The sequence below is a fragment of the Chelonia mydas genome, chromosome 1 (genome assembly GCF_015237465.2).
Source record: "Chelonia mydas isolate rCheMyd1 chromosome 1, rCheMyd1.pri.v2, whole genome shotgun sequence".
In the NCBI taxonomy this organism is placed as follows: domain Eukaryota; kingdom Metazoa; phylum Chordata; order Testudines; family Cheloniidae; genus Chelonia; species Chelonia mydas.
Window position 1 is genome coordinate 298237128 of NC_057849.1, and position 13180 is coordinate 298250307.

Consider the following 13180-nt stretch of genomic DNA (forward strand, 5'->3'; position numbering starts at 1 on the left):
CAACCTCTGGTGTGGGGGGAAGAGTGGGGAAATCTGGTATGGGAGAAGGGGAGCACACACAGCTTGGCGTGCAGATGAAGAAGGGACTGAAAGGCTCCATTTCCATGCGTCTTAGGAGCTGCGCATCTAGGGAAGGTGCCTGCCATGCAGAGTTCCACTAGTGTGTGGCTTCAGAACCCCTGGATGCCAGTTGACAGCTTCTGTAAGCCCTCCAAGCCAGTGCTTCGGCCCCTTCTCCTCATGATGGTGCATGCTCCCTCAGCTAGGCACACAGTCCCACATCTGTCGAAATCTGAAAGTGATAGGCAATGGCAGAAAAATCCATCTTTATGGATTCATGCTGTATCTTGGGAGAGAGAATAGTAAAATATGCAGCCATTCTTGTCTACAGAACTCATTTTACACAGAGCCTTGAAGGTGACCTGCAAAGAAAGTTTCAAAACCTGTTCTTGTGTTTTTGTTTTATTTGGGTTTTTGTTTGTTTGTTTTTTGGTTTTGGGGGTTAGGGGGGGTGGTTCTTTATGGTATAATAAAAGGCCTGAATGCTGTTTTAAAACATGTATTTTCTACTTTTTGAACTATTAAAAATGTTAAGTCTAGTTTTTTCCCCTGGTTTTGCAAAAAAAAAAAAAAAAATTTAGAGAGGTCTCAGGAGATATTTATAGAGTTCTCACATCTCAGATGAAGAGGCAGGGATGTTGAATTTTTTTAAGACATCCCTTTGTGCCAGATGCTCATTAGACACTAAAATTTAAATGTGCACACAAGCCAAAAAAAGAATTTTTAACAATCTAACTAAAAGTCCCCCCCCCCCCCCCCCCCCCCCCCCCCCCCCCCCCCCCCCCCCCCCCCCCCCCCCAGTTTCTTGGTTCTTATGATATTGTAGCTTCACTAGTTCACCACTCACCAGGGAAGATCAGACCTGAATTTTTTATGTAAAAAGCTAGCCGTCAAAAAAGCCCCTCTTATGTACTTTGCTTTCTATGTAAGCATTGCAAAGAAACAAAAGGTCGTACCCAATTATTTTCCCCTTCCCCTTTTTGCAGTTCACATTTAACCAAAAGGTAAAGTTTGATTTTTTTTTCCTTTTCTTTTGAAGATACTCTCTTGTGCCCATAGACTTCAAGGTAGCAGGGAAGAAAAATTGTGAAAATATCTGTTAATTTTGCAGTCATGAACTGCTATTCTGTCATTACAGGCTGTGGTGTTGGCAGCCACAGTTTCCATAGGAAATGGTGGTGTGTAGCTGTGACAACGTGTGGGGAGAGGTGTTAATAGCTGCACATTATCTCAGAAGAATGGTGACATTAATGAGTCTCCACTGTAACTTGGAGAGTTTACACACTAGAGCGTAACATCTCTGAATTAATTACTGAATCTTCATTCTGTAAATGGTAATGGCATCATGTTAAGGGCTATCAGAGATGTTTGTGTGTGCTCCATTTACCTGATAGATTGTAACAGCTTTGGAAATTCTCATTAAACTGTTAAATGGTGGATATCTTTTCTTTTCTTTTCTTTTTCTTTTTTTTTTAATAAAACCACATTGACAATAATAGCATTTGTTACCAGGGTATACTTAATAATGAATATCTTTATTAGAGTGACTGAGTATTTTAATAGAGGGAACAGGGCATGTTCAAATATTTAGGCTCCCTGTTTAAAAGTTTCCCATATGTATCTGAGATGTGTCAAAAAGTTGGGCCAAGATAATTAAATATGATGTGTGTATACCAAAAGTGTAGAAAGTATGAGTACAAAAAAACTACTTAAATTGTTGGTTCTGGTTTATTTTTGAAGGCAGCAAGACTCTTTCAGAGAAAGAAACACTAGAGAGAGAAAGTTAAAGCATAACTGTTGGGATATAGAACAGTGGTGTTCAGCCTAGGACTGGCGCTCTAATTATTGTTTATATTACAGTCACACCTAGTGGTCCCAGCTGAAACTGGAGCCCCATTGTGCTAGACAGGGGACGGATCACTTGATGATTACCTCTTCTGTTCATTCCCCCTGGGGCACTTGGCATTGGCCACTGTCAGAAGACAGGATACTAGGCAAGATGGACCTTTGGTCTGACCCAGTATGGCCGTTCTTATGTTTTTGACACTTTTTCCATGATTGCATTGTGACTCCATCAGATGATGAAATGATCCTCCAACTGTTAAAGATTGAGTACCATTGTGTTAGTGCATTTTGGAGCACATCTCACTTATAGTCATGATGTTGACTTGCTCCTGTGTAAGCAATAGATCAGAAAATAGAGGGGTTTTTTTCATAATATTCACAGCATTGGGGGTGGGGGAAACTTGCTAAAAAATTAAAATCTTCAACCAGCTCTAATACTGGTTGTCTGTTGTGATGTAGTCCTGTCTTCAGAGATCCAAAAGGGCTTCCAGTAAGTTGGTGGAATTGGAAACCATATGTATGCATTGAAAGTCAGCTTTGACTTATTGTGCATAAATGTGAATCTCTAGGCAAACATGGCTTTCCTTTAAATTGGGACCTCTCACTTGTTTTTTATTATGAATAAGGTGAATAAAATTATGTTTAAAATAATTAGTTTAATTTAAATCCACAAACATATAAGAGTAAATCCAGAATAAGATGTTGACTGTGACTTAAGAAGTTTTTCATTCATTCGTTTCTTAATATGTGGCACCTGTGTGGAAGTTATTTTTTTCCTTTCTCTCTCAATTCCAGGAATTTGGAAAGTCGTGGGAGGAAGTTCAATCAGAAGATGACCGAGAATTGCTAGATAACCTGGAAGAGTAAGAGTTATATAGCCATTTTATGCAAGTTAATGGGGAGTTTTTGCTTGGTATGCAATTTGAAAAGACTCATAACATAGTCAAATCAAGCTAGTTTTCATCAGAACGCTTAGACTCATAGACTTTAAGGTCAGAAGGGACCATTATGATCATCTAGTCTGACCTCCTACACAATGCAGGCCACAGGATCTCACCCACCCACTCCTGTAACAAACCCCTAACTTACGTCTGAGCTATTGAAGTCCTCAAATCGTGGTTTAAAGACTTCAAGGTGCAGAGAATCCTCCAGACAGTGACCCATGCCCTACGCTGCAGAGGAAGGCAAAAAACCCCCAGGGCCTCTGCCAATCTGCCCTGGAGAAAAATTCCTTCCCGACCCCAAATATGGCAATCAGCTGAACCCTAAGCATGTGGGCAAGACTCACCAGCCAGACACCCAGGAAAGAAATCTCTGCAGTAACTCAGATCCCACCCCATCTAACATCCCATCACAGGCCATTGGGCATATCTACCACTAGTAGTCGAAGATCAATTAATTGCCAAAATTAGGCTATCCCATCATATCATCTCCTCCATAAATTTATCAAGCTTAGTCTTGAAGCCAGATGTCTTTTGCCCCCACTGCTTCCCTTGGAAGGCTGTTCTAGCACTTCAGTCCTCTGATGGTTAGAAACCTTCATCTAATTTCAAGTCTAAACTTCCTGATGGCCAGTTTATATCCATTTGTTCTTGTGTCCACATTGGTACTTAGCTTAAATAATTCTTCTCCCTCCGTGGTATTTATCCCTTTGATATATTTATAGATAGCAATCATATCTCCCCTCAGCCTTCTTTTGGTTAGGCTAAACAAGCCAAGCTCTTTGAGTCTCCTTTCATAAGACAGGTTTTCCATTCCTCGGATCATCCTAGTAGCCCTTCTCTGTACCTGTTCCAGTTTGAATTCATCTTTCTTAAACATGGGAGACCAGAACTGCACACAATATTCCAGATGAGATCTCACCAGTGCCTTGTATAACGGTACAAACACCTCCTTATCTCTACTGTAAATACCTCACCTGATGCATCCCAAGACCGCATTAGCTTTTTTCATGGCCATATCACATCAGCGGCTCATAGTCATCCTGTCATCAACCAACACTCCAAGGTCCTTCTACTCCTCTGTTACTTTCAAGTGATGCGTCCCCAGATAATAATAGGAATTCTTGTTATTAATCCCTAAAAGCATGACCTTTCACTTTTCACTATTAAATTTCATCCTATTACTATTACTCCAGTTTACAGGGTCATCCAGATCTTTCTGTATGATATCCCGGTCCTTCTCTGTATCGGCAATACCTCCCAGCTTTGTGTCATCCGCAGACTTTATTAGCACATTCTCGCTTTTTGTGCGAAGTCAGTAATAAAAAGATTAAATAAGATTGGTCCCAAAACCGATCCTGGAGGAACTCCACTAGTAACCTCCTTCCAGCCTGATAGTTCCCCTTTCAGTGTGACCTGCTGTAGTCTCCCCTTTAAGCAGTTCCTTATCCACCTTTCAGTTTTCATACTGATCCCCATCTTTTCCAATTTAGCTAATAATTCTCCATGTGGAACCGTATCAAATGCCTTACTGAAATTAGATCCACTGCATTCCCTTTGTCTAAAAAATCTGTTACCTTCTCAAAGAAGGAGATCAGGTTGGTCTGACACGATCTACCTTTTGTAAAGCCATGTTGTATTTTGTCCCAATTACCACTGACCTCAATGTCCTTAACTACTTTCTCCTTCAAAATTTTTTCCAAGACCTTGCATACTACAGATGTCAAACTAACAGGCCTGTAGTTACCCGGATCGCATTTCTTACCTTTCTTAAAAATAGGAACACTTCATCAAAGGCACTTCACAGGGAGGGCTACTTCCAAGCCACATTTAGTCTTTCAACCTGAAGCTGTTTTGACTGCAAAACTGTTTCAAATGAGGGTCATCAAAAAAAATTTATAATGCGGATAAAGCATATTTTCCCCTCTTTTTCTTAATACTCAGAAATGGCTGAATTGCTTTTCACTTATTAGAGCTTGGCAACTGCTCAACCCTACTTAAGTGAATAAGGAAATCATTAACAAGCAGGAAGCATTTTCTAGTGGTTAAAGCACAGGATTGGGCATCAAAACTACTGATGATTGTTCCTGGTTCTGCCTGTGATTTTTAGCTTCAGTTTACCTACTATGTAAAATATGGTTATAATAATACTTTTCTACCCCACATAGGTGTTGTGAAGCTTGATGAATCAGCGTAGGTAAAGTACTCTGAAATCCTTAGGTGAAAGCTCTGTATAAGTGCTAAGTATTATTATTTCAGAGTATCACTACAGATCTGGATGTAACTTATTGCTTAAATAAAACGTGTGTGCGCTTGCACTAAATGTAGCAGAAACAAGAATCTGTTCTATGGAATAATAATGTTTGATAGGTACATAAAATTGAGAAAACTCCAGCTGCCTGTCATTTGTGTCTTTTGTTAGTATATGAAAAAATTAGAGAGGCACAGTAAGGTGTGAAAGACTTTATGGAAATATTCAGTTAAAAAGCAATTTGCTGTAGCTTACCAGATTCGATTTACTTATTCGATTAAGCGTTACAGAATTTGCCTGCACTGCTATTCGCTGCACAGGGTCCTAACTGTAAATGGAGTTAATTGTAGAGCAGTTCAGAGCCCCAGTAGCCCAGGAAGGAGCTCTAGTACTTCTCTGCAGGGAAGTTGACTTAGAGTAGTGGCCTGAACAGGTTCTGAGAGCCAAATTCCAGCAACACTGTATACTCGTTTTTTGCTATATTTTGCGCTCAGAATAGCCATATTGAAGTCAGTAGAGTTACTCTGAATCTACAATACTGTAACTAAAAGCCAAATCTGACCTTTGATAACCTCTACCTTTGTATTTTTTAGTCAAGGGACTAAATTCTACCAATGTAGCATATTGGCATCTTGGTCCATAACTAGGATTTCTAGGTGCTATAATAATAGAATTAATAATAAATCCAAACTATGGTAACTCGACTGAAGGAAAATGACTTACTCTTCACTTATTGTAGTTCAGTGAGAGGAAAATTTGGCTCACACTTTCACATCATCTTATCTTTCACAAAAAGTCTCTTCAAGCCCTTTTCAATTAAACAAACACCTTGTCTCCTTCATCATAGAGACTGGTCTGATTGGGAGGAGCATCCTGTCTGTGCAGTTTGCCTGTTTTGTGAAAAGCAAGCAGACACTACCAAAAAATTATGTTTCCACATGAAGGTAAGGTACAAATATGTTTAAATCACTTTTTTTTTTATCAGTTTGAAGTGAAAAGTTGTATTCTGGCAGCGCTGTTGAGATCAGATCTTCTGTTGCACTATGAATATACAACATGCATTCAGAATGATGCAAAATGCAATCGGAGAATGCCCTCTTTGGTGCAGAATACCGTCATTGCATCTCCAGTGTCTGCTTTATGGAAAACTCATTGGAGCCAAGTTTTACAATGAGAATGTGAATCACCATCTCTGGCAAGTTTACATGCTAAGATAATAGAGGCAGCAATAAAATTTTATTAACTACAATGATTTGCTGACTTAGCATTTATTATAGTTAAACATGCTACAAAATTGAAACTTAGATGTTAAACAGAGAATGGTAATTAAACTAACCACATACAAAAATTTCTGGCAAACACAAATCTATCTGTCTGTGTTAGCCTGACTATATAAACATTGAGCTGCTTTCAACTTGGAATACTAGAAGTAGTGGTAATAATAATAAGCTATGTTTTTTTTTTCCAGGAAGCACATGGATTTGACCTTCTTAAAATAAAGGCAGAGCATGGTGAGTAAGAGATACTGTAATTGTCAGCATCTGTCTTTAATGTGGAGAAAACCACAGCATAAGACTACTGGAAAACAACTTCATCACTTTAATTTTTTCAGATTTTAACTTTTCCTTTATGGAATCGCTGCCTTGCCAGCTGACAAAGGACAGCCAAGTCTATTCTGTTTTTTGGAATTGCTGCTAATACTTCCCATGAAATAGCTATCTCCGGGTATTTGATATTGCCTCTTGACATTTTGGGTTCTTTCATGGAATAACCTTCTGCAGATCCCCAATCGAAGGGTCTAAGACTCTGCCATAAGACCCCTTCAATCATTATTTCAAAAATGCTGTTGAGATTCCTTCCACTTTACATGGCAGGAAGCACAGTGCACCCTGTGCCCAAAGCCATAGGGCTCTCTGCCATGCGGTGAAGGGAAACAAAGTGTCCTTAATTTTTAAGCTGTATTACTGACCAATTCTGCTTCAGCTACAAAAAAGTATACAGGGATAAACGTTTGCTGAGCTATAGGACTTTGCCTGTGTATGCCTTCAGTCAAATTCCTTTGCATTACAAGTGCTTCTTTGTATTTTGTATCTCTTAGGTTGTTGTTTTCTGCCTTTGCCAGGTTTGAAGTTTTATCAGCAAGTGAAGTTAGTGAACTTCATCAGAAGGGAAATCCACCAGTGTCGATGTTACAACTGCAAGGAGATGTTTCAGTCTAAGACTGAATTAATAAGTCACGTGGAAGTGACCAAACACATTACATTCCTGCCAACCAGGTCTACATGGGATCAACCACAGTACGTGCTAACTTTTGTTTTTCCTCCAGCATTTATGTTCCTATTTGATACTGCCCCAGATGAGTATGGTCTGAAAGGTCCATTCTCTGGCAATACTATGGCACCCAGAGCTACCTAGCTCTTCCAGGCCCAAGTGATGGTATGAGCACAGCTCCCTCAGGCCTAGCCAAAATTGTAAATCCCCACACTGTGTGAAACTACCGGGGCTTTGGCACAGACTGCTGTCCCAGATGCCTTAACGCTATGTTGCCACAGTCAGAGACAACATGCTACACAGGTGAAAAAACAGGAAGAAGGAACTGGCTTCAGACAGCTGAACGCTTGCTTCCCCTAGTCCTTATGTGGCTCTTATAAAATACAGTAGCAACCTGACTTTTCAAATACTCTGTTCCACTTCATGCTTTATAACTCCCATCCCAGAAAGCCAGCAGATTCATGCCCGCTAGAAGTCGGCTTAAAAACAGCTTAATTGCCCGAAACATCTGCAGGGGCTCTGCTGGGAGCTGTAAAGTTCTGGACTCTTACAGTAGAATTATATGGCTGTATCTACACTTAAAATGCTACAGTGATACAGCTGCAGCGCTTCAGTGCAGATATTCACTCCAGCAATGGGAGGGGTTCTCCCTTCACTATAGTTAATCCACCTCCCAGGCTGTAGCTGGGTTGATGGAAGAATTCTTCTGTAAATTTAGCACCCTCTACTCCAGGAGTTAGGTCGGCTTAACTATGTTACTCGGAGGTGTGGATTTTTCAAACCCTGGGGTGATGTAGCTGGGTCAACCTAACTTTTTAGTTCCCATCTCCTATGCTTCATCATACTGGCTCTGGTTGTGGAGGGGTCCAGTTAACACAACAGCTTAGCTTCCACTAGGATGCTGTTTTCTCACCTGCTTGCTTTCCTCCTGCTCAGACAGCTGCAACAGTAATCCCAGCCTGTCCCTTCTGCCAGGCAATGGAGCGATGAGGAACAAAAAAAAAGTGGGGGTTTTTTTGTTTTGTTTTTTCAATAAAAAGTGTCAAGGGAAGAAAAAATATTGAGGTTTTACTCTCAAGAATCCAACTATGCTGCGATAAGGGTATAACCACACTTTAAAACCAGAGCATGAGAAAATATATAGTGAAAACAACTAAAAAGTAATCTTTCCCTGCAGAATCCTTCAGGTAGGGATTGCAAATCTTGCAGAAATCTCTATAATGAGGCATTGGCTTTGTCCCATGGGATCTGCAAAAAGCTTGCAGCAATTGTGAACAAGTGTCTGGCTGTTTGGTATATGCAGCATAATATGCTATGACTGACCATTTGTGGTCCAGTGAGTCAAACTTCTTGCCCAATTGAAATGTGACACTACGCTTCACTTGATGGCATTTCTCCATTTGTCTGTATGGAGCATGATAACTTTGGAATGCTGCATCTGATCAATTCCAAAACTTCAGGGGGGTGCTCAGTGGGCAGAACCTTATTGACTGAAATCCAGAAAAGCCTGATTTCCATTAAAGTCAGGCTCACAGTGTATCCATTTGGTGCTATGGGCAGAGGAATCTCTCTGGAGCCCTCTGCTGCTGTCTACACATCACAGGAAGCAGCTTACTAAAGGGTTACATGCTTCATTGCTGTGCACCCAGCTACATCCCTCACTGCCCCCCTCCAGACTGACCCTTCCCACCCCCACTCCAGCCAGTCTTCCCTTGGTCCCCCACTAAAGCCTTCCCCCCAGCCATTTCCTCCTCCTCCTCTCCCCCTCCCCCACCTGGACAGCCAGTCTCCTCCCAGTCAGGCTTCCATTTGCACTTAAGTTGGATATTTACAGTTAACTCCTAGCACTCAGCCTACATGTTCAATGCAATGTGTGGCCCTCTAGTAATATTTTATTCTTACATTTTGTCGCTTTCAGGTATTATTTTCCTACCTATGAAAATGATACACTCCTATGTACACTGTCAGACAGTGAAGATGAACTGACAGCCAAGGATCAAAGCGAAGATGTCCCTATCATTAGTGAAGATATTTCCGACCTAGAGGCTCTGAGACAAAGCAGTGTTTTAAACCAACTTCTGCGTGAAGAGAACAACAATTAAGGAAAGCCTAAACGTTGAGAGAGAGTTTTACTAATCTTCAGGCATTCTACCTGCAAGACTAAAAGGAAAAATCTGATCTCACTTACATACTAGTGTGATTTAGCCCATGATTGCTATAAACACACTGATTGTAAATGAATGGGAATACCAAATAAAGAAAATAGGCAGTAAAAACTGTATGTAAACTTATAATATTTTTTCTTGATTGATGCTACTTTGTTTTTAAATTCATGCTGTGTTTTTTCTCCATTTAATTCTCAGTAGCATATTGTTGTTTATGTACACAGTTTTGTTTTATTTTATCTGAACATCTACAGTGTAGCAATTCGTGGTGGCTGGCATTTGATGAGCATCTGGTGCTCGAGATGAGAGAACCCAGATCGCCATATGAAGAAGGAATGAAGCTTTGCTATATTATATATTGCTGCTAGAAGTCAGATGGAAAAAAAACTGACTTCAGTTTGAATCCTAATCACAAAACTATTCTTTAAAACAAATGCCAATATTTAACTTCAGATAGAGATAATTTTTCACTTCTAAGGTCTAATCGGCGTCATTGGTACATCTCATGGCTTTTACTTTACAGTCTTGGGTTCCTATCCTGAAAACTGCAAACTCATTTGTCTGCTTGGAGTCCCAGCACCTTCAGTAGAGCTCTGCATGAGCACAAGCATCTGCATATGTGGAGGTGCTTGCAAGATCAGGGCCTTGGTTTGCATTTGTAATGACGACCATCTTGGTTGTTATCAGGGATTTCAAGAATTAAAAGCATGAGTCTCTTCAGCATGACCTGAAGTTCTGTAGCTGAGAGCTGTAACAGACTCACACATAGTCGATACCTGAGGCACGGTGGGTATAATGTGCACTGAACAGTTGGTTACATAGTATGTTCAGTAGCTTTGCAAAAGCCTCTTTTACTGCTCTTTGATTCTATAATCCAGAGTTGAAGGTTTTCCCCAGTTGTGGATATCTAGGCTTATGTATAAGATTTCTTTTGCTATTTTAAAATGATAATCAAGAGTCACTCTGGCTCACTGTTAGAATAATTTAAAATGCTATTTCCATTCTTCAATTACAAACTTGCTACTTGCTCATAGTAATTATGGCTCTACAGTTCTTTCAGTTATATGAAAATGAATTAATGTAACAAAAGCAACATACACATTTTACTAGGCATATGATTAATGGAGACAAGCCTATTAAATGCAAGAGGGTACTGATGCATCATTATGGTTTGAGAATTTAAATGTACAAGTCAAGAAATCCAGTTATGGTTAACATACCCAGTGTACTGTTGCAGGTGTTTAGGGATTTGAAATCAATGGGAACTAGGTGTCTGAGATTCTGAGCTTTAGCCTCTCTATGCCTCAGAGCCCCATTTTACGGACAGGGATAATAGCACTTACCTACCTCACAGGGGTTTTTGTGAGGGTAATTACATTAATGATGGTGAGGTGTTCAAATACTAGGGTAATGGGGGCCATAGGAAGTACCATAGATGCTCTATTTCCTTGCACGTATGCAACATTTTGTGTGACTGTGTGTGATGATCACTGTATGTAAGCAAAATTACAGTATGATGGGAGTTGCATAACCAGATTTCTGAACCACCCCCCCAGACCAAGACATCTTTCTTAAGTACCTAGATGCTACCATTGCACCTTGTATTATTGAAGCAGACACTTTAGAAATGCTTAAGAGAAGTTGCTCACTAGGAAGAGAGCACACAGACTGGTTTGGCAACTTGCTGCAGGGAAACCTGTCCTTTTGGTTGTGTAATGTGGAAGAGTTTTGGAGTAAGTGTGTTGGGTGCGAGATGAGTTATTTTGGCAAGGGGGAAGACAGTTATTTTGGGAAGGTGATGTGACTGGGTGACAGGAGGAGGATTTAATGCATCTTTTTGGGGGTGAGGGTGGAAGTGCTCAGTAAGATGAGGGTGAAGGACATATCTCCTCTCTAGCTAGCGAACAGGAGCAGCTAACGGGAGTTTCACGAGGGAGTTCTCCAGTTGAAGGAGGAGCGATTACGTGATCCTTGGGGTAACTTTGTTGTCTACAGTGTGTGTGTTTGTGGTGTGTTTCATGCTTGACTGAAATATACCCTGTGGTCTGTTTGGTGGACCATGTGCTGACCGTGTGTGTGCTGAGCCTAGCGGCCTGCTAGGCAAGGCTGAGAGCTTCTTAACAAGGCTTTGATCCCTAACGCCTTTAGCACCCATCAACCCTTAACAAGGGGGCAGGGCTACTCAGGAAGACCAGGGCTTTAAAAAGCCTGCTCCTAAGCGACCAGAGGAGCTAGCAAACAGGAGTGACTAACAAGGGAGTTGCGAGGGAGTTCTCCAGGTGAGAATGTGAGGCGGGGAGGCTAGATACACTTAACATTCTTTAAATTTAAAGCCAAACACCCCCTTATAAAACCAAAACAACAACAAAGGAACAAGTGCCAGGAGTAAAAAGATAATGCAGGCAGAAGTCCAGCAATAGAGTGGGGGCTATCCAGTTTATTGCACCCAATGCAGCATGTATGATTACCTGCCCTATGGGCAGGTGGCATATATGTGCGTTCAGTGCAAGGAGCTCCTGGCCCTCAGAGACCGTGTACGGACTTTGGAGACCAGAGTGGCTGAACTGGAGGAGCTAAGGGAGACAGAGAGGTACATAGATGAGACTTTCCGGGACACAGTAGAATGGTGCCACCCCCCGGTCTGATAGCCTCTGAGCTGTTGAGGAGGATGAAAGCCTCAGGGAAGGAGAACATCCAACTGGAACAGAGAGAAATGATCCCATAGTTGGAACCCTCCCTCCAGATGATGATGTGGTATCATCTCGCACTGAGAAGTTAGTTAAACAGAAATTAAAAGGTACAGCACCAAAAGAGAAACCCCTGCAAGCTGCATGGAAACTTTTTAAAGACACCATAATAGAGGCTCAACTTAAATGTATATCCCCAAATTAAAAAACATAGTAAAAGAACCAAAACAGTGCCACGATGGCTAAACAAAATAAAAGAAGCAGTGAGAGACAAAAAGGCATCCTTTAAAAAGTGGAAGTTAAATCCTAGTGACGAAAATAGGAGCATAAACTCTGACTAATGAAATGTAAAAATATAATTAGGAAGGACAAAGAAGAATTTGAAGAACAGGTAGCCAAAGACTCAAAAAGTAATAATTTTTTTTAAGTACATCAGAAGCAGGAAGCCTGCTAAACAACCAGTGGTGCCACAGGCCCATCGAGATGCTAACGGGGCACTCAAGGACGATAAGGCCATTGCAAATAAACTAAATGAATTCTTTGCATCGGTCTACATGGTTGAGGATGTGAGGGAGATTCCTAAACCTAATTCTCCATTAATTCCATTCTCTTTAGGTGACAAATCTGAGGAACTGTCCCAGATTGAAGTGTCATTAAAGGAGGTTTTGGAAAAAATTAATAAACTAAACAGTAATAAGTCACCAGGACCAGATGGTATTCACCCAAGAGTTCTGAAGGAATTCAAATGTGAAATTACAGAATTACTAACTGTAGTCTGTAACCTATCATTTAAATCAGCTTCTGTACCAAATGACTGCAGGATAGCTAACGTGATGCCAATTTTTAAAAAGGGCTCCAGAGGTGATCCCAGCAATTACAGGCTGGTAAGCCTGACTTCAGTACTGGGAAAATTGGTTGAAATTATAGTAAAGAACAAAATTGTCAGACATGTAGATGAAC

At 40.8% G+C, this 13180-nt stretch overlaps 1 protein-coding gene across 9 annotated transcripts in view; it reads left to right on the forward strand.

The window, feature by feature from the left end:
- ZNF277 (zinc finger protein 277) overlaps positions 1-9662 on the forward strand; it is a 93058-nt gene extending 83396 nt beyond the window's left edge. For 6 of the 9 annotated variants that reach the window (XM_037888668.2, XM_043549591.1, XM_043549573.1 and 3 more), the window contains 5 exons: positions 2701-2768; positions 5945-6041; positions 6566-6608; positions 7196-7394; positions 9287-9662. In XM_037888668.2, the coding sequence (XP_037744596.1) occupies positions 2701-2768; positions 5945-6041; positions 6566-6608; positions 7196-7394; positions 9287-9470 (591 nt within the window). In that variant the 3' untranslated portion in view covers positions 9471-9662. The remainder of the gene's footprint in view (positions 1-2700; positions 2769-5944; positions 6042-6565; positions 6609-7195; positions 7395-9286) is intronic. The other 3 variants (XM_043549585.1, XM_043549580.1, XM_037888671.2) reach the window with 1 other exon arrangement.
- The last annotated feature ends 3518 nt before the right edge of the window (positions 9663-13180 follow it).